Genomic DNA, 21,121 nt, shown 5'->3' with positions numbered 1-21,121 from the left:
ATCTGTCAGAGTGTTTGAGTTGGAGCTGCTGTAAAAATTGCCTCCAAGTATTGGTGTTGAAAGCTGATTGTTGCCGTATAAGGTTAAGACACAGAGTGATCGGAATGGTTCAGCTTAATAAGTATGGTTTCCATTATGCTATTATAATATTTTCCTTTTGTGGTTGGGCTCTGAATTACAGGAATTGTTCATTGTCATGGATGTACCTTGAAATGCGTAATGGAGCAATGGTGCCATCTGCTGTCCAAATACCAGGATTACTATTAAAACCCCTTTAAGACCTTGATCATGTAAAACGATCCACTGATCCCTTTATATCATGACAGACCTCCTTCATTAACAGGACACTAACACATGTCCACACCTCATAGATTTTGAGTGCGTGTGTACGCTCTTATAAATCTGTGCACCTGCACGTGTCGGTCACCTTGACATTAATGATAATCCTGTCCCACATGCAGTTGTTCATGTCCTCAGTTACTCCTTGCTGCCCTTTTCTTAAGCAGAGTACATTTTGTGAATTACAGTGAGCGTATTCTGGGCTGACGTCCAGATAATGTAGGAACAGGAAAGAAGAAAGGATCACTTGAGAATCTCAGATGATAGTAGTAGTGCCTATATTCACACACAAATAAACAGTGGCTGTCCTGGTAACCTCGTGTTTCTGAGAAACAACGCGCACAGTAACCCGCCAACACATGCGACCCATAATGCCCGCTGGCATGCGGCTCTGGGAAAAGGTTTTATTGTTCCTGCTTACATTGTAACTGATGTATCTGCAGGATTTTATGGAGTGAAGTCATGTAATGTGCCGTTTTATTTATCAAATCTGGCTCAAAAGATGAGTCATTGTTTAATGTAGTTTGTGTAAACAGACTCAATCTCTGCTAATCTGTGATGGAAAGAATGCTGTTTAATTTAAACATAGATGTGTTTTAAATCTCCTTTACTGGCATACAGCTGTACTGGTTTTGTGAGAGGGAAGAAAAGGCCCAACATTGAAACAATAGTCTGCTGCTTCGTGACCCAGAAGGGCCCATGCAGGCACAGATCTGTCCTAAACCCACTGATCCAGAGACTGAGTCGATGAAACTCTGTCTGGATCAAACAATAACTAGCGAAGACATGAGGCATCTGGGGATAAGGGATGGACGTAGGTCAGTGATGGCATGTTGGAGTGTTCGGTGCCCGAGCTGAGGTGTGCCAGCTGAGTGATGAGCAGTTTTTGTGGTCGTTGTTCTTTCCAATGAAGAACGGGGACAGACCGGGGACAATCAGTCTGTCAGTTAGTCAGTCAAAGCCGTTTGCTAGAGGATTAAACTCAAACACATCCTGTTCACATGATCGTATTTATACAAATCCAAATCCACAATAACATCCTTGATAGATTACTGTGAATTGATTTGCAAACAAATGTTCTCAGCGGAGAGACAGATATTTTGTCTGAGGTTGTTGAAAGTGGATTAACTCGTCTTTTATCCTTCATCTCCTCTTTAATCTGTTCCCGGCTCCTCAGGTATGAAGCAGAGAACGCCTTTTTCTTCAGTCTCAACCTGGCTGACTTCAATATCATTGACACTCTGGGGGTCGGTGGCTTTGGACGTGTTGAGCTGGTAGGAGGCAGTGACGCGAATGTTTTTTTGGCGAATTGTCTCAAACGCTGGTCAGGTTACCGTGAAGGATACCCTCTGTATTTTAATTTCTTCCTTTTTATTTTCACGCACAGGTTCAGCTCAAGAGCGACGAGAACAAAACCTTCGCCATGAAGATCCTGAAGAAGCGGCACATTGTCGATACGAGACAGCAGGAGCACATTCGTTCAGAGAAGCTCATCATGCAGGAGGCCCACTCTGACTTCATTGTTCGGTACAACCTCTACAATAATCTATAGTCTATACAACACATGTCACATAAGGAGCAGCACTCTATTACATAAGAGCCAGAAGGATCTGAGCTTCATTACTGAGGTTTCTCTGTGGAGTTTTATTTCTCTGTCATACTAATAAAGATTCACTCCACATGTAAGTCAGGTATTGGAAACAATTTGCGTTTTTGTGACCTACAGTATGCAAAGTGTTTTCCTTCCTGTATCCACCCAAATCCCCCAGCTTACAAAGCTTGCATAAATTCCCCTCACTGATTAGCTGCACTTCTTCCTGTTCTTTCTTCTGACGGCTGCCGGAAGATAACATCCACTCTTGTGTTTTCAGACTCTATAGAACCTTCAAGGACAGCAAGTACCTCTACATGTTGATGGAGGCTTGTTTAGGAGGAGAGCTATGGACCATTCTTCGAGACAGGTGAGCTCTATTTCACCAGGTCAGATAATTAAATTGGGTCATATCTCTGTGTTGTGGGTTCTACAACGCACTGAGATATACAATTAGAGACATTGTGAGAAAATTCCCCAAGATGGCCACCGCTTTCTCCTCTGCGGTTTTCAATTTATCGACACATGACTTATGGAGCAGCAGTGTATTTTCAGTGAATTTATGACAAACAGTTTTATTATTTTTCCTCCGAACCTTTTTTTTGTTTTTTAACACTGAAACCATTTCAGACTTGGATTGAAAAATAACCAACATTTATTGCCATGCACAGTATGAGTGATGATAAGTGATTTAACGCTTAGACCCTTTGAGACGTCATCAAGCTAGAAAGGGTTTGAGGCTGTGCATAATAAGAATGCTGAGGATCTGAATGAGGTCATGAGTGGACTCAGCTGAACTCGACCAGGACACTGGATTGGAGAATAGAGTTGCTCTGGGGAGAAGGAGGGTCGCAGCGAATCACTGAAATGACAGCTGACAGCGACCGAGAGGAGAACAGATCTAAAGTGACAACAACGACAAATCTGCTTGAATTACTGCAAACACCGAACAGTCAGCTGGTCAGGAGAGGCAGAGAGAGTGAGCGATAATTGTGAATGGATGAACATAGAGAAACCACATCACTGTTGAGCTACTGAACTTATCTGCAGACAGTTGGTCTCTGCTTCTTTACTTTATTCACAGTTGAGCTCTGTTGTCCTGCTGTGTTTCCAGGGGTTCATTTGAGGACTCGACCACCAGGTTTTACACGGCTTGTGTGGTGGAGGCCTTCGCTTACCTGCACTCCAAAGGAATCATCTACAGAGACCTCAAACCAGAGAACCTAATATTGGACCACAGGGGATATGCCAAACTGGTAAGAGATCCTTATGAGACCAGAGTCCCGCATGGACCCACACTAGCAAATCTCCGACCCCTGCGATCATCTCAAAACCAAATACAGACCTGTCGCCTTTGATTAAACATTCTAGGCTTTCACAATAAAACACATCCCTTGTGGCTGACAGGCTTCGTATAAGTTCTGTACAATCATTTAATTTCTGATTTCCATTCTGGTTTGTATTCATTCGCTTTCTTTTCTTCAGGTGGACTTTGGTTTTGCCAAGAAGATTGGGTTTGGGAAGAAGACGTGGACATTCTGCGGGACGCCAGAATATGTAGCACCAGAAATTATCCTGAACAAGGGCCACGACATCTCAGCTGACTACTGGTCTCTAGGAATCCTCATGTTTGAGCTCTTAACTGGCAGGTACACACAAGCCCGGGCATGTCCATGAAACCTCATTTATTAAGTCATCCTCTGCACTGGCATGTATTATGAAAGGTTGCCACAGCAAAGGAAAGTGAATTTGGAAACGCTGAGAATTTCTAGAAAACATGTGACAAATTGTAACGTAACAGTTCAGTACACAAGTAAACAGTTTAATGGCTTTAATTAAAGTCATGTTTGGAGAAAATGATCCATACAATATGTTTGCCTGTTTCATGCAGCCCTCCATTCTCTGGCCCTGATCCCATGAAAACATACAACATCATCCTAAGAGGCATTGACATGATCGAATTTCCAAAGAAAATTACCAAAAATGCTGCCAACCTAATCAAAAAGCTATGCAGGTGAGTGTTGGTGGCTCTGGAAGTTAAAGACAGAGTAATTATTCTAAATGGTCTCATTTGCTGAATCATTGTGGTTTTCTTTTTTTTATTACAGGGATAATCCTTCTGAAAGACTGGGAAACTTGAAAAATGGTGTCAAAGACATCCAAAAGCACAAGTAAGCACGCTCATAAATGTATTTAATCCTCTCAGTACTTTATTTTCATAACTGTGCATGAAACATAATTATTAATAATACTGTTTTTTTTAAATTTCATATAGATGGTTTGAGGGCTTTAACTGGGAGGGCTTGAAGAAGGGGACATTGACTCCTCCTATTATCCCTAATGTAAGTGTGTACTGCCTTCTATATGTGGACTGTATGTGAAAAGTAGTTTTTTCTGTAATAAACTGAGCCAGTGTGAGAATACTGCAGGATTATGTCCAGAGGTGGGCACATTGATGATGTCTCTGACACTCACAAAAGAATGCAAATATCTCAGGGTGAAAAAGAGGTAGAAAACAGCTTGGAAAGACAATGACATCTGAGAGATTTTGGAAATAACAACGTGCTTTACAAACAAAAACACAAGATTTCCACAGTAAAATGTATAAGTCATTTCCTGACTCCTGCGTGCTTCTGCCCAGACATTTTGTTTTCTTTTTTTCCATTTTGAGAATAAAGTTGAAATGTTGGGGAAAAAAGTCAAAATTGAAAATATCAAACTACTATTTATCAGCACACATGACTGCCTATAAAAATGCCTTCTGTAGATTAGTTGGTGAAGTTTACAGTGAAATTATTTATCTTTTAAAGAATAAACACAGTATTGTTTTAGTTTTAGGTCTTTGGATTGTCTGCATCAGGGGAAAAAATCTTACTCTTCAATTTTTCTCAAATCAATTTGTTGTTTCACCTTGTTTATCTTTGTTTTGTCTGAATGAATTGTCTGTTTTTCCACCAGGTCACATCAGCAGTCGACACGAGTAACTTTGACAACTTCCCTGAGGACAACGAGGACCCGCCTCCTGACGACAACTCGGGCTGGGATGTTGATTTTTGAAGTCCTCCACCCCCCTTAAAACCAAAAGGAACTTGTGTTTTGTTGGCTCCGAGGCCATCCTGAGGACATGGCTGTGTTGTAAAAAAAACTGCATTCAAAATGAAAGAGAGGATATGGAAAAGAAGATGGACAGATGGATGGCAAACCCTCTGGGTCACCGATATGCCTTTATTTCACTGTGGCTCTGGATCAAGCATTTATAATGGGACTGCTGTAGCACTTCTCAAGTGTTGTCTTACGCTCGACTCTGAGGGCAAAAGGTGAAGAAAGTGCAGGGATACACACACGTACACACAATATGACAGAGGCTGATAATGGAGCCAGGTTTTCCCATGTGACGGAGAAAGGTGTTAAGTGGATGAATGAATGTTTGGTAGTTTGTTTAAGTTCTCAGATGAATAAGAGAGTAAAAAGTGTAATGACGGATGGCTAAACAAGAGAGGAGGCTGATGATTGATTTTTTTCTCTGTGTTCTATCCTCTGCAGTATTTGATGAAATATGTGGTGGACTTTGGGAGGTTATAATATGTTACTGTAGTCGTTCCCTGGTTTTTTAAACGCGGCCGCTCGCTACAGGTTCAAATCCTCTTCAGAGATCCACAGTTCGCAAGTAAACCCGGCATCAAGTGCTCAAGACTATTCTGAATGTCGCTGATTCTCTTCCAATCAAATCCAAATAGGACACAGTATGTACGGTACATAGTATTTGAATTTACAAGTTACACTCTGACGAACACAAATCAGATACTTGGTACCCTTTATATAGAATAAACCTACCTTGAAAAGCACAAACACTGTGCAGTGAGTGGAAACAGACGTGACTCTTCAAGTGCCCTGCTCCAATTCTAATGAATCACACACCGACACGCTTGAAATGTCAATTAGTATTTCCATGAAACAATCTGTCATTATGCACTTAAGACCATTACTGAGAAAATCACCAGTTAGAGCTTAGTTCAAGCATCAGTAGATGAAGTCACACACTTGTTTTCTTTAATATGCTTTTAATCACATACATAAAGCGTCTCTACCAACATACTTCTTAATTTAGTTTTTTTTTTTTTTTTTAATCACCCAAATGCCTCTTCCCATCCAACCAAATGGGGCGTGTTCCGTTTGCTCCTGTAAAGTTCTGATATAACTGTGAACATGGTTTCAATGTCTTTGGTGCTGTTAATGATGAATTATAACAAGCGATTGGTGAAGCGACAGTACTGGTTATTGTTTTTGTATAGTGATTTTCTTTTGTGCTTGGTTTCTTTGTAACGTACTGTACTTGACTTCCTTCTTTAGAAAATTGGAGCCTTATGTCGATTTGTAAACTTGAGTGAAGAATTTGTTTGGTATCACTTGACGCCATGTTGCATTGTGCTAAGTGGTGTTTTTCAAGGTTTTTTAAACAGGTTTAAACAATCCTCTTCTTTTGAAGGCACCATTGACCACATTCACATCATCATACTACAACCTAACTTAAAAACATGTCATAGAGATTTTAAAACGTCTCCTCGAGGCAGACAGCAAAACAAAAGGAGATTATATTTTCTGAAACTCACAACTTTGACCACTATCCCACCACGATCACTCGCCCAGCTTATCACCTCACACGCCCCAATCAGAAGTAATGTAAGTGCCTTAAATCAATGGCATATAAAAACGATCATCACAGGACCTTTTCGATGCTGCATGAACACATATACACCTCAAAAACCTTGTGTCCTCTTAGATGGCTGCTTCTCATCCTTTGTTATATCTAATAAATACATTAATCACCTTGGAAAGAGAATTTCTAGTCATTTGATGGCGAGATAAATTGTGTATGAAATAAATTTCTTGCTTTGCCCCGACAGGAACATTTATAAACAGTATTAAAAAAAATATATCTGTCATACCCATCAGAGCTGCAATGACATGCTTTTCTCTACATATCTAATAATGTGATCTATATGAAGTGGAGCCACAGCAGGTCTGATATGAAGTGAACTGTAAATCCCAGCTCAGAGGGACCATCCATCAATCGATTCAATCCACAAACCTTCACCAAATCTGAGCATTTAGAGATGGCAGGAATGATTTGCAGTTTTGAATGTTTCAGTAACGTGAAAATGATATTCTTGTTTGCCACTGTTGACAATCTTTGACTGTACGATAGCACTGATGCATCATTATCATCAAGATTCTCCTTTTATGGTTTGGTTTGAAGAAAGTGGAACAGCACAACTCATGTTTCATCCCAAGAAACTAAACTCACACACCTACTTACATTTTAAATTGCATAAATCAGTAAAACTATTGATGGTGAGCTACAAATGAGAAGAAATCAGAAGAAACCTAATTCTGTAGGTGCAGTAAGTATTTTACTGTATTAAGAGCAGGTTATGTTTATCACAAAGCCTTATGTGTGTCATCATTTTACAAACCACTGATTCAGAGTCGTATATCGACCGCCTTCTTGCAATGTTACCTGATGTTTGCCTTGTGTTATGTTGTTTATCCTGCTGTAAATTGATTTTGCAGAGTGCCACGTGTAAGATTTTTAAAATTATAGAGTAAAAACAATACTTTTGAGTGGTGTCGTCTCTTAGTTATTTGATGATGTGGAGATTTTTTTTTTCCACAAGAGGGAGCTGCAGGTAAGAAACAGATCAGGCTGCAGCCTTACGTGAACTGGCTGAGGTTGTCTGACGTCTAATGATCAGTCCTCCCGAGTTTATGTCATCCACTTTGCGGTAAGTGCGGATGATTCAGGTTCTGTGGTGTTTTTGTCACAACAAATCTGTTTGGGGCAGAGGGAATGGCTTCAGTCGTAACAACAGGGTGACACTTCTGCGAGATCAAAGGAGATCAGAGTGCATCAAAGGGGCTCACCTTACCACCACTGACATTTAGTAAAGTGCAGAAAAAAGCGCTACTTCAAAGATATACAGCAATTCAAAAGTGCCACAGTGTGTTTGTCAAGTGTATACCACGCATCTCATTCTCAAACACACACTCACACACGCACACACACTCAAACAGGGACCACCGATGACCAGCAGATGACGTCCAAGTGCCAAAATATCTTCTGAAAAAAACTCAAGGGCTCGTTTACATCAGGCACATCAGCACCGGAGAGCTTTATCAAATACCCTGCAACAATGGATAAATAAACTTTGAAACCTCTCTAAAGTTTACTTTGATTGTTTTGTCTCTAATCCATTCCCAGAAAAAAAAAATGCCACAAAAGTATGTTTTATTTGTTTTAATAATTTGAAGGCTTAAAGAAGAGGCTCAAGGACACATTTTGAAACAAAATAACTGTTTAGTGGAAGATACAGAATATAAAATAGCTTACCTGGCAAATTTTGGTCAAACACACGCTGTGGAAATTTCTTGCAGGGGGTGTCCCACAGGGTCAGGGTGCGGGACAGATCAGAGTCCCCTTTAATCTCAACGTGCCAGTCGAGCCTGAAAGGCCTCACCACGGAAGTCCATTAATTCGGTAAACTTTTCACACCCCTTAATGGTCCGCATATCCTTCACATTGATGTCCGTAACTGGTGTAATCAAGCACACTCTGGAGGATAATTGCCCCCCTCCGCAATCACAGGGATCAAATGAAGTAGTTAATCGACGCAAGTGACTTCAATCACTGTCTTCACAGCCAAAGGGCAGTTAGGCTACTTGAATGTCAAAGAAACTTGGAATAACCAAACAGCCTTTATAGAGAGAGAGGGAGGGGTGGCGGAGTTTATGAAGAAAGAGAGGCACGAAATACCACATTGTGAGGAAAACCGAGGTTTTAATACACCTATAAAGTTATTTCACATATACAATGTTTTATAGCATATACAGTTCTTTTAGAATAATCATTAATGACACAGACATTATACACACTATTCACAAATGGCGAACTGTTGGCATCAATTGGAAAAACAGAGTAATACTTTGATTAAAATGAATAACGACTTTTCGTTTTGACCTCATAAACATTTTTGGTGTGAAAACAATAAAATTAAAGTCATGTCATAATAAATGAAGCTGCGTTAGTTACATCAAAGTGATGACTGTCACATTTAATTTCACAAATGTTCTTATTGAAAAAAAACAGCCACTACATTTTCACACAAAGACAAATCTTTTAAGAAAAAAATATCTTAAAAAGGAAGCACATTTATTCAACTTTTTTTTTTTTAAAGCAATCATGTGATTTTATTCTAAGCAGGTTGAGCGAGTCCTCCCTGTGGATGTGCTTCTTCTCTCCAGTGTGCGTCACTATGGGTGATGGACACTCAGACAGACTCTGCAGGTCATTAACATTGCACAAACATTGTGAAACGCGGTGCTGTATAGAATAGAAGGCCATTTCCGTACAGTGGGGCTCTCTTTGAAATTCCACCCTCCGCCTTTGTTGTGCACAGCGAGGGGCGGGAAGACAAACAGGTCCACATGTATAAAGAGATCATCCCAGGGACTGAGCGACAGGAGACTTCCAAGCATCGTGTTCGAAGCGCTTTGGAAAACCTTTGGATTCAGGACTCAGGTTCGCTCTGGACTTTGTCACTTGGTCTTTTTCCTTCAAGGGATTTTTTTTCCTCCAGTGTTTGCAGCTTTTAAGAGGAGAGTCATGTATTCACCGTCTGCGCACCGCTTCTTGGCTGTGTATCTCACGCTGTTTGGATACCTTGGGGACGTTTACGCGGGGACAGTCCTGGTGAACTCCAACGCCATCAAGAACCTACCCGGAGCATCGGGTGGCAAAGGCGTCAACACTGTCAGCCCGAGTCCACGCACCTCACCCCCCGGTGGCATGGCACACAAATTGCCCGTGGACACCTTGCAGGTAATAAACTTTCCCGTGCGTAAAAGTCAACTTATCTGTGCGCCACGGCAAATGCTTCGTATGTGTACCTTTCTGTAGGCAGCAATAATATCTAAACACTTCAATGACACGCTTATTTGATCTAATGTTATTGCAGCCGGGTGTTTGCACTGACGATGAAGACTGCGGAGGTGATGAATTCTGCAATGACGTCCGAGGCGTCTGTCTGCCCTGCCGTAAGAGCCGGAAGCGTTGCGCACGGGACTCCATGTGTTGTGCAGGAAACCGCTGCAGTAATGGTGAGCAGAGGCATCCCATATGAAATAAAAACGAAGCAGATGTTGATATCATTATCTCAGGATAGTTTTCTTGTTGCAATGCTAGTTTGCATGTATTTAATATCCATGTAATAATATATATTAATATATATCTACTGTTTAGATATAGACTAAACACTTTTTTTCTTTCGCCCTTTTAAGGTGTATGCCAGGCAAATGATATAGATGGCACAGAGGCAACCATCATCACTGATGGGCACAAACACAACAACACCATGGAGCATCAAGCCAAGAAGCCCCCCACTACCCATGTCCATCAGCCTCATGCTGTGAAAGGTGAGTGTCCTACTAGGAGTCATCTGTTTTCATTACATTCAAGGAACAACATAATACGGTTTCAGTGAAGTCTGTTTCATGTGGCATGTTTTCTAATGTGTTGTTTTCTCTCTCCTCTACCTGAATCCAGGCCAGGAGGGGGACACTTGCCTGAGATCCACAGACTGCTCAGAGGGTCTGTGCTGTGCCAGACACTTCTGGTCTCGCATCTGCAAGCCCGTGCTGACGGAGGGCCAGGTGTGCACTCGCCACCGCAGGAAAGGTACCCACGGCCTGGAGCTGTTCCAGCGCTGCGACTGTGGCGACGGCTTGGTGTGCCGACAGGAGAAAGGGGAGAGGGACCACAGTGTCAGCAGGACTGCAGCACGGAACCTACACACCTGTCAGAGACGCTGACACAAACGCGTGGACACACACTCTGTCTCACACAGACACACACACCTAGAAAACCTTGGGACAAACACTCTTTAGCCTTGCATACATCAGTGATGCTGACACACACATTCTCTCCATCTAACACACACACACACACACACACACACACACACACACACACACACACACACACACACACACACACACACACACACACACACACACACACACACACACACACACACACACACACACACACACACACACACAGACACCCAACACCTAAGACATTCTTTCCTGCCAAAGTTGCTAACTCAAGTCCAGTACCCGGAAGGATAGACACGATTCCTGGAAAAGTGATACACCCAGAGGGATGCAACAGTGCAAGATGGACTGATCCAATTCCCCATCAACAGACAAGGAGTCAGGAGTTAGGAAGTGACGTATCAGAAGTCTTTGGAGTATCGATTCATGTCATTGGTGATGGCAGAGCTGTTTTTGTTTCTCTTTTTATGGAACTTCGAGCCTCAGTTATTGCAGTAAATTACTGTATTGTAAATACTATCCTGGAGGTGGCACTTAATTGAGCTATTGGAATCTGTCAACACCAGTATTATAAAGACATGGTGCTGCATGCATTGTAAATGTGTTATATATATTGTTTCATAAGAAAATGTTATATATAGAAAAATTCAATATATATTTGTTTTATTAAACATCATGTGATAACCGTACTCCTTCTTTCCTCCCCTCATTTTTGGCAGCAGTGTTTATATGCTCAACAAAAGAAATGTCTACTGGGAAAATTGCTTCAGCAAAGTTGCAACAGTTGAGAGCGTTTAGCCCAAATATTCAGTTTAGGTTATTTGAACGATCACTCAGTGGTGTTTAAAAGCTCAAATCCTTGGTCGAGGCTGAGTGGAGGGTTTAAATGTTTGGCCCAGATATGCTTCTCAAAGTCATTACACGCAATTCTTGAAATATGTGGACACACAGTCACAGAAAACACACTGACAACAAACCTACTACTTTAATGGGTCATTAGTGGAGCCTCAACAGGCCACATCCTGCTATGGAAGCAGAGGATGGTCCTTAGGGGCGATGTCATCCGACGAACATTCAAACAGGACAGGATACTGCCATATCAAATGATAACTGCGAGGAGGTAATAACAAAGTATGTGTGTCCTGGTGCGTGTTTGCCACCTAACCCTTTGGTGTTGCTGGATAGTTTCTAATTATAACTTCCCTGCCTTCATGTGCAGAAGAGCAGATAGCTAGCTATCCAAGCTAAAGCCTCTAATTACTTCATCTTACTCAAGCTACACTGGAGTTCATGAAATGAGGTGCACCACAGGACGTCTTGTGATGCAACTCGAGAAAAAAAAAGGATCTCGTTTCTCAGTCTTTCCAGTTGCACAGCACACCCCCATTTCCTGGCTGTTGTGCAATGGATGCGCTCTAATGTGTAGGCTATGAATCCACCCAAATACACTTTGGTGTCTGTAATTAGACCTGTTTAGATTAGAAGATGGCGCGGAAATTACTGTACTTTCTGCTCAATTCACGTGTCAGATCAAAAGGAGTGCGGGGCCCTCTTGATATTTGGCCCTGCCAGGTAACCTCTTTATCTGTTTACATCTGCCACATAAGTTTGAAGTTTGTCTACGGAAGACAAGATGAAGTGGACTCCTACTGTCATTGAGGATAAGTGATGAAAAGTGACATAGCACATTTATTCTTAAGTGTATCAAGGATTAAATCTGAGGTACTTGTACCTCACTTCGTAATTTCCGTTTAGACATAAAACTTTTCCTCAACTGTTTTTAAAGCTGCTGACAGCAGAAACTTTGTAAAGATGTTTTAATGCCACATGTATCAGCATGTAAAACTATCAAACACGATAAATAATTGGTAAAATCAGCAGTCTGCATGTAAATGCATCAGTAATAACAACACAACAACATAGTATAAGAAGATGAAACACTGGCCTGAGCCGCAATTGTTAGTGATACATGTAATAGAAATATAGTACCTAACTTTGTAACCTCACCAAGGAGGTTATGTTTTCATATGCATTTGTCTGTCTGTCAGCAGCATTACACAAAAACTACTGGACAGATTTCCATGAAACTTGGCGGGAGGATCAATGAGTTTTATTCATTATCTTTAACATTGTGAGATATGGTGTACAGGGAATAATTCATGGATCTACAAGATATATATCAGGCATGTTGAAGGAACTGATATCTATGTGTATGCAAAATTCAGTGCTGATTGAATTTAAGGACTGTTGGGTCTTGGAGGTTTGTGCCCCTCTGAGTGCTGGTCTAGATTTAAATGCAGGACTTTTACTCGTAATAAAGTGTTTTTAAATGTGCTGTCAATACTTTACTGAAGTATCTGAATAGTCGTTCCACCACTGTTCAGGAGAGATGCATTGACAGGGAGGCAGACAGACATAGAGAGACACATTCTATTTAAACAATTTAGTGTCCATTCCTCTGAGTAATTAAGAGTAATGGGAGCATTGTCAGCATTACAATACAGCGTGGAGGCCGAGCCAAGTCATGTTTGTGGGGGTCCTGGAATCTGTGTGTGTGTGTGTGTGTGTGAGCCTGTCATCATTACACCAACCACAGGCTAACAGGCCACAGGCATGTGCCCTAACTCAAGGAAAGCCAGGGTGTGCATGTGTGTGTGTGCTGCACACGCAGTTACGGTGCATTTAGTGGACTCAAGAGAAACAACAGCAAAAACCAAAAACAACAGTGATGACGATAACAGACACACACATACTCTTGTCCCCACATGCCACCTAACAGCCATTACACATTTAAGCATGTCCACACATGTCCACACACACTCACACACCCTTCTATGGGTAAATGTTGGGGTGTGAGAGGTTTTAGAGTAACACCACACTTGCCCACGCAATGGCATCCTGACCAACAACATTTGGTTTTGCCATACCACAAGAATGAATCAGCATTTACACAGATGCACGTTGCACACTTTCAACAATTGGGAACTGCAGCAAATGTTTATCTTAGCATCGTGCACATTACGACTCAGGATAATGCAGAATAATGCTGTTTCCATTCAATGCATTTTATGAGTATTTGAACTGCATATCCCAGACATAAAGAAAACTCAGATTTGTATTCATCAAGTGGAGTGTATTATGATAACAGGCACTAAGGAGTAAGTCCCAGAACTTATTTGCTTATTCCGCTCTCTTAAGATCTGCCATCTCCCATCAAAACCTAACCCAATAAAGCTTCTCTGTGCTTGAGTACCTGCCGCATTTGCCATTGTTATTCCAATAGTGCTGCCAAACACCCTTGACAGACATCGCTGATCTAACAAAACACGTGAGTGAACCATCAAGAGATGAAAGGGTAAAGAGACAAGTGCACAGAGGCAGCGCATATGTTATTTTATCCGGTCAAAGAGATGGCATACTTCTGGTATGAGCCTTCAGATCAAAACCAAGCCCTTGTATAAACACAATTTCACTGGGAGGTGCAAACTTCTGTGTGCTGGCAATGATCACTAGCCTAACAATGCTCACTATTCATCTTTGTGGGGTTGTCAATCGGCCTGATTGAGTAATAACTGCAAGGCTCCCTGTCCTTGGGAAATAATAATTAAACAAAGGAGAACTCATTGAGCACAAAGCGCTGAGTGTGTGAACACAGGTGGAGAACAGGTTTGCTTCGAAGATTTAACTTCCCGCTGATGTAAACGCAACAGGGGGAACAAGGGTTTTCTCAGACAAGAGAGGCAATGATTGTACTTTAGTGTCAAGTTACATTCCAGATAAATCACCAGTGACAATTTTTCTTACTCACCTGCTGTGTATGTGTATATAGTGTTTGCCTTCTCTTTGCCTCCCTGTCTTTGCAGTTTGCACAGATTTGAACATAATTTGAAGGCAAATGTTTGTTTTACAAGATTTGAAGATCAACATCACTAATGTTACTGAGCTGGAGACAGGATGTCTTTATAAAGGCTGGATAAGAGGGGAAACAACAAGCGTGGCTCTCACTCACACACACACTCACACACACACACACACACACACACACACAGATATGTATTTTCTGAGAAAGAACACCTAATGATGTATTTGCTGGGCATTTCTGTGAAGTGTCTCCAGCTATATTGTGTATGATCGGGGAGCACATGCTTTTTAGGGTCTTTATATAAGAACAATGGCCCCATTAGTGGCGCTGCACCCACTTATGGCAGTTGTTCAACAAGGTCTAAATACAGTTAACACATTTTATTTTTGAGAGAACAAGCCCAGCTTTTCTCTGAGCTTTTAATCTTTATGGAGCATTTATGAGTTAGATGATAAGATAAGTAACACAATTTCATATTTGTGTTATATACAATGCAACAGCCAGTTAGCTTAGCACAATGCCTGGAAACAAGGGGGAACTGCTAGCCTTACCCTGTCCAAGGTTAAAAAACAAACCCACCACCACCACCAATGTATACTGTAACTTGTAGATTAATGAGCATTACAGATACTGGAAAATGGATTTGTCGCCTTACAGAGCTAGGCTAGCTTTCTGTTTCACATTTAAATGCTAGACGAACCACCTTCTGCCTGTAGCCACATCTACCTCTCATAGAAAAGCATAATTTGGGGAATAAGCATCTTTCTTTTGACCGAGCGCATTCTTCCTAAAATGTTTAACTGTTCTTTTAAAACTTAAGCATCATCCCTGTTAAACATTTCCATTTAATCTGTGTGTGGGTCTTTCCATGTGGCGACCATGAGGCCCAGCTCGTCTCTCCCTTCTACCCCAGAGAAAGTGCCGTGTCACTGGGTTCGCTCACCAGGGGAGGCCCATGGATTACTGGTTTGATCCATCCCGGTGTTCCCTCCATCTGCAGCTGACACCTCCTCTGTGGTCTCAGGTCCCTCTCTGATGATGTCATGCCTTGTTCCTGTCCCTGTTTACCACATGAAAGAGGCTCAGCTGCTCTGGCGTCAGCTGTGAAGGCCCACAGTTGGTGAGCGCGTTGGACTGAAACAGAAACAAGTGGTGGAATCATGTTAGGTAAGCTGCCTGTTACGGTAACACTGAGTGACAGAGATACCTGACCACAATAGCCATTGTTTTGCTATGCTCTGCTGCGTCCTGGACTCGTGTACGTGATTATTTCCCCTTTGCTCCTGTTTTTTTTCCTGAGAGGCTGTTGGTGGCAAGACTCAAGGACCCTGTTAGCACTTCACTTCATCCTCCACCACCTGCGTCCTTCAGGTGGATTCCCACACTCTCTTCCAGATCCACCATGTGAAACATATTCCACAGCTTACACAACTGTGACCAATTCAGTGCAAACAAACAATCTGCCCATATTTTTTGGAGAAATTATAACCCAATATGTGATGTCTGCCCATGCTGCCAGAGCAGGGAGTGAACAGATGCATCATGGGTGGGGGTACAGAGTTACAGCTGGGGATAAAAATGCCTACTCTTCATTATGGTTGGTCCAGAGGCTTGCTGCTGGCGGCCTGCATGGGTCTGGGGCTAGGACAAGGGCCAGAGCTGGCTTGGCTCCTGGCTGCTATGTAAAGTCTGCCTCAGCCGCAACCACATTGCGCAAAGCTGCTTCACACATATAATTTACTCACAAAGTTTTCGAAGAAGTCAAAAAAATATATGGCAGAGTGAGACAGTCATTGGAAAACTAACACGGACCGCGTTGCTATTCAGTTAGAAAATGGAGTTATAACCAGTTATATAACGTAGAAAGATGGCAGGCTTATGGAGTCACAGTCAATTAGCACAGCTGATTGAATAGAGGCGACCACAGAAACTTTATACTGAAAAATAACTTGCAGCACAGAGAAGAGACAGAATGATTGACAAACTCCAATGTGAGTGTGTGTTATCAGCAGGCGTTGGTGCCTCAAGCAGTACACTCGCAGCAGGCAGACTGCCTTTTTTGAGGGGCGGGAAATAGGTGTCTCAGAGCCCTTGTGTCTTTTCAACATCCACAATAGGAGATGAGTCTGTCTGTCTGAGACATGGACAAATATCACTGTGCTTAGGAAGCAGCATCAAAAGCCCCGAATGTTGTGTAATAGCATACCTTAACACAACAGGGAGGCATCCTATCAGACAATGGCCCAGTAATGGCTCCAGCGGTTAAACCATTGTCCCATTAACAGTCATCAAGCCTTAATCAGAGCTTTTTTTTGCCACTAGCCACCTTCTTTCACGCCCCCCCTCCCTCCCTCGGCCCATCTCTTCTCCTTCATCACCTAACTCTTTAATGTCCGTGCTTGTTTTCCCTCCTTTCAAAAACACCGTCTTTAACCCCACCAAAGAAAATGGCCAATGCACAATCTCATTTGTGTAGGGACTTTACAAAGGTGGAGTCTTTGGTAGGAGAATGAAAGGGAGGAGGCCGGACCTTTGATCTCCCCGTGGGGCAAATGGATTGGATTGTCTTACCCCTGCCGGTGGGGCTAAGCTGGGGACAGTGTGAGTCGCAGGGGGTCATATCAAAGATAGTTATCTTTAGAGGGTCCTCTCAGTGGCACATTAGTACGCTATCTAAATGTTGATTTGTTCACACCAACATCTGAGGCGCTCTAAATGAGCTGACAGATGGAAAACACCCAGTGAATGTAAATGTGAGTGAACTGGTCAAGTTCACTTCTCTCTACAGACGTGTGCACAGCTCTTCTCCTCCTCACGGCTAACGTTTACTATTCGGCCTGTAAACATCAAGAGAACAAGTTAAAACAGCTCAATGTTAATTCCAAACAGCGAGATCTCTACCAAGTACGGCCCATGCAAATCTGCTTTATTCCCTTGTATATTGCCTGGTTCATCCACTGACAAGACCAGACTTTAATGGCACAGCACGTTCATTCTCTATGTTGTGGGTAAGGAAATGATTGGGAACATCCTATGGCTGCAGCGAGTGGCCATGTTAAGGTTGTCAACTGTGTGTGTGTGTGTGTGTGTTCTTTCTTTGTGGGTGGGAAACATCTTATTACTGTCACTCTCTCAACTGACAATAAGAGAAAGGTATAAATCACATACACACACTCCAGCACCCACTGTCGACCAGAGACAAATAATTAAGCGTGTGAGACATCTTTTCCCCATAATTTGATAAACTATGAACATCCAAATGATATGTTCATACATACCCCTGCTGGTACAAATTCTAACTACACATGGATCTGTCAGAGTGCCACAGGCTTCAAATCAGGCAAAGGAATAGGTGGGTATTTTTTGGATTGAAGGAAAATGAAAGGTTCCCGGAATAAATTATAAACAGAAATTTCTTTATGGTTGAAAGTTAATCACAATGCCGTCAACTGTCGACCTTCAGTTTTGATGCTGTTCTTCACCAGTAGTATATAGAAGTACATATTTCTATATTTATTATCTAAAAGGCTGCCACACTTGTTAGAGCAAATTCTCTGCAATAGCCATAAAAGAGGGAAAATTTGACTCCTTGCCTGGTGTCAGAGTTTACCATTCTCTGCCCAAATGTGGGATAGCAAATAAGCATCTCTATTTTTAGGGACTTTAAGCCCAGTGGCAGCCGTCAGTCCATATCATTAGAAACAGCTCCAGAGATGAACAAATTCTCCTGGCTCTCAGTTTAATTCTATATAGTACCATGAAGTTAAAGCCATGCCTAAAACCTCCCTTCATATATGGTGTTATTTTTGAACCTCCACTGAAATTTCGACTGACACGTTGATTGAAAATGCCCACTACTTTGGTTATCTTGTGAATCAAATGTCCGACGCAGCACATTCCCTAAGGGGCTTGAAATGTGCTCAGAAGCCTCAGTCTAACCCCCTGTTACTGAAATGTACATTTTAGCCCTTCTCTATACTGGTCATTAACCATGCTAGCTGACTTTTCGGCTCCATTCCTCCATCTTTGGCTGCTGGTAAATATTTGCTAGATGGAGATTGCATTCCAAATTGGTACTCCAGTGTCTCCTTTGCATAATAGTTGTTGTGAAGGCATCTATTGTCTCATTTAAACTAACCACAAAGTGTATTTTGGTGATGTCGGCAAAGGCTGGCTTCTCTACAACCCCAATTAGCATTCCTTCCAGATAAAACAATGATCACTTGAATACGACTGAGCTAAGCTTGCAGGAAGTGATCTAAAGAGCTGATAGGAACCCATGATTACCAAGTCCTCCATGCATAATGTTTTAATTCAACATCACCCCCCACCACCTCATTTTGTCCCATCACTAATCTTGTCTTAAGTTATCTTCAAACTACCGCTTTACCCCACGGCTACAGGCCCTTATCATTTATTGATTATGTCTCTTAGATTAAAGGACCTGCTTTCATTTCCACAAGAATGTGCCCCGCTCTTTGTGTACATATGGAAGCATTTGTTGGACAGATGGGTTATTTTCCCCTCTAGACAAGGTCCCACTGGTCATAGGGGGATTCGCAGGGACTCTGTAAGTGATGGTGCTGTTGATATCCAATTGCTGCTCGCTTTGAAGTCCAGCGACCAGGTGATCTGTGCTTTATTTTGGGGAAAATACAAGCGATCAAAAGTTGCGTCAACAAAACAGTGACGCTGAAAATCTTAACATTAATTACGCGTCAGTTTTACAGCAAGTCATCGTAATTCCTCCAGACGATTCAGCGCTGTCAAATAGCTGCATAATACTACCCCAAACCCCCCCAAGCCTCCCAGACTTAATTCCATGTGCCGAGAAACTGCCTGAATGTTGGTTACACACAAATGACGGACATTTTGTCTTGGGGTAATTACTAATATGCCACTGTTGTTGCCCATGCAGCCTGTATCTGGGTTTTGGTTTAAATGTTGGGTTTACTCTCCCTGGGCTATGTGGTTTGCAGCAGCTTAATCACAAAGCCACAAGCATTTCAACCATTTTGATAGGAGCCAAACTGGGGCGGCTTCATATGTAACACTGTTTTCGCCAGTTGTACATATATAGCAGCCTCTTTCTGCAGAGTCAGCGGGGCAGCAAAATTGAAATAATACATGTTGACAAATTGAAAATGTGCAAATAAAAATGAAAATAAACTTGAGGCAGTTATGGACTGTAAACTTTTATGGATTGTAAATCTAATGAGAAAGAGCTGAGGTTGACTAGTGCGGGAATGGAAAGAAAATTCAGCTCAATGATTTTTAATCTGCTCATAGTGAAAATCTATTAAAAATGGGACGGTCTCAACAATGTGAAAGTGATATTGGTGCCATTTTGACATAGTTATTGAATAAGGTCCCTGTTTTCTCGCTTGGACAAATTGAGTCAGTGACAACAGCTGGAGCATCTGGAGACATTTGGAAAGTAAGATGAGTAAGAAACCAAACTGTGGCTTCTAGATTAAAGAGAATGAACTGATGAAAGATCTGTGAATAGACAAAAAAAACCCACAACAAGCTTCTGTGAGATAACAGAGATCAGACAGCTGCTGCATTACACTTATCAGCCCGAGATAGACTCTTCAGCATCCAAGTGTCCAGATCACGTGATATTATAGCACACAGGTGTTTACTGTCCTCTCCAAACAACCTTGTTTACAAAAACAAGAGGGTTGAAAAAGGACTGCAAAGAAACTTACAGGCAGCGAGGTAATTAACGCCTTTGTACCACGCCGAGTGCCTCAGCTCACTACTAATGGTTTTGGGGCTGAGAACCAAGCCTGCTTTTTATTGAACGTTCTACTTGCAAGGCATCCAAGTGTTGCCACAAGGGAGGTGTTGAAACACTGGCCTGCTGGAGACACAGAGGTTTTTTTTTGTTGTTGTTGTGCTGCGCATGTAATTTACAATCAAACCTGCTACTGTTGACTCCCACGGTGCAATCACATAAACGTGGATTTTTTTGACTTTGCACTTTGGATGTTGTGCAGGAGCCGTGAGACGTTCAGCAGGATGCCAAGGTTTTGGCCCTCGAGCTGCTGCAGCTTTTTCCACTGAGGACAAAAGCTGATTCATTTATATAAAGACTATAATTAGTGGGTCATTTATGATAAGGCTTTGTTTTCTTTTTAATTGAATACACTTTAAGATGCAGTTATATGACAGGTTGTTGGGATATTGTTGGGAATTTAGTGCAATTATATGACATTTGTTTTCCTTGTGTTTCAAGTTTCTTCAGCACAGACCCAGCGGCTCAGTCCTCGCCGAAAAAACTTAAAATAACATGTTTAATGCTTGTTTAAAATGTGTAAAACACTGTTATACCGCTACTACTGTGCAATACTTTATCAACATGCATTATTTTACCAGCATTATATACTATATATAAGCATTATATATACAAGCTTTATATTAATTAATATATATAC

At 41.8% G+C, this 21,121-nt stretch overlaps 2 protein-coding genes and 1 long non-coding RNA gene across 5 annotated transcripts in view; 2 read left to right on the top strand and 1 right to left on the bottom strand.

Moving 5' to 3' along the window:
• The window catches only part of LOC109632737 (cGMP-dependent protein kinase 1), a 77,667-nt gene extending 69,510 nt beyond the window's left edge, over window positions 1-8,157 (top strand). For both annotated transcript variants that reach the window (XM_020092180.2, XM_020092172.2), the window contains exons 10-18: window positions 1,517-1,613; window positions 1,727-1,866; window positions 2,211-2,300; window positions 3,045-3,186; window positions 3,416-3,579; window positions 3,822-3,944; window positions 4,039-4,101; window positions 4,206-4,272; window positions 4,889-8,157. In XM_020092180.2, coding sequence (XP_019947739.1) covers window positions 1,517-1,613; window positions 1,727-1,866; window positions 2,211-2,300; window positions 3,045-3,186; window positions 3,416-3,579; window positions 3,822-3,944; window positions 4,039-4,101; window positions 4,206-4,272; window positions 4,889-4,987 — 985 coding nt within the window. In that variant the 3' untranslated portion in view covers window positions 4,988-8,157. The remainder of the gene's footprint in view (window positions 1-1,516; window positions 1,614-1,726; window positions 1,867-2,210; window positions 2,301-3,044; window positions 3,187-3,415; window positions 3,580-3,821; window positions 3,945-4,038; window positions 4,102-4,205; window positions 4,273-4,888) is intronic.
• A 1,075-nt stretch (window positions 8,158-9,232) lies between these two features.
• Window positions 9,233-11,053, top strand: LOC109631720 (dickkopf-related protein 1-like). Its single transcript, XM_020090603.2, has 5 exons — window positions 9,233-9,272; window positions 9,385-9,806; window positions 9,943-10,084; window positions 10,265-10,399; window positions 10,530-11,053. The coding sequence occupies exons 1-5, from the start codon at window positions 9,248-9,250 to the stop codon at window positions 10,793-10,795; spliced, it is 990 nt and encodes a 329-aa protein (XP_019946162.2). The 5' UTR covers window positions 9,233-9,247; the 3' UTR covers window positions 10,796-11,053.
• On the bottom strand, window positions 9,938-20,084 carry LOC138413605 (uncharacterized). Of its 2 annotated transcripts, XR_011245988.1 has the most exons (4): window positions 16,888-19,785; window positions 15,625-15,815; window positions 10,550-10,707; window positions 9,938-10,073 (listed from the first exon to the last, which is right to left on the bottom strand). It is a non-coding gene; the product is annotated as an uncharacterized lncRNA (long non-coding RNA). The 2 variants fall into 2 exon arrangements; XR_011245987.1 differs by lacking the exons at window positions 9,938-10,073; window positions 10,550-10,707 and having other exon boundaries at window positions 15,047-15,815; window positions 16,888-20,084.
• Window positions 20,085-21,121: the final 1,037 nt, after the last annotated feature.

The sequence above is a fragment of the Paralichthys olivaceus genome, chromosome 14, assembly GCF_024713975.1.
Source record: "Paralichthys olivaceus isolate ysfri-2021 chromosome 14, ASM2471397v2, whole genome shotgun sequence".
Lineage (NCBI taxonomy): Eukaryota > Metazoa > Chordata > Actinopteri > Pleuronectiformes > Paralichthyidae > Paralichthys > Paralichthys olivaceus.
Note: the sequence above shows the minus strand (reverse complement) of the source record. Positions and strands in the feature narration are given on the sequence as shown.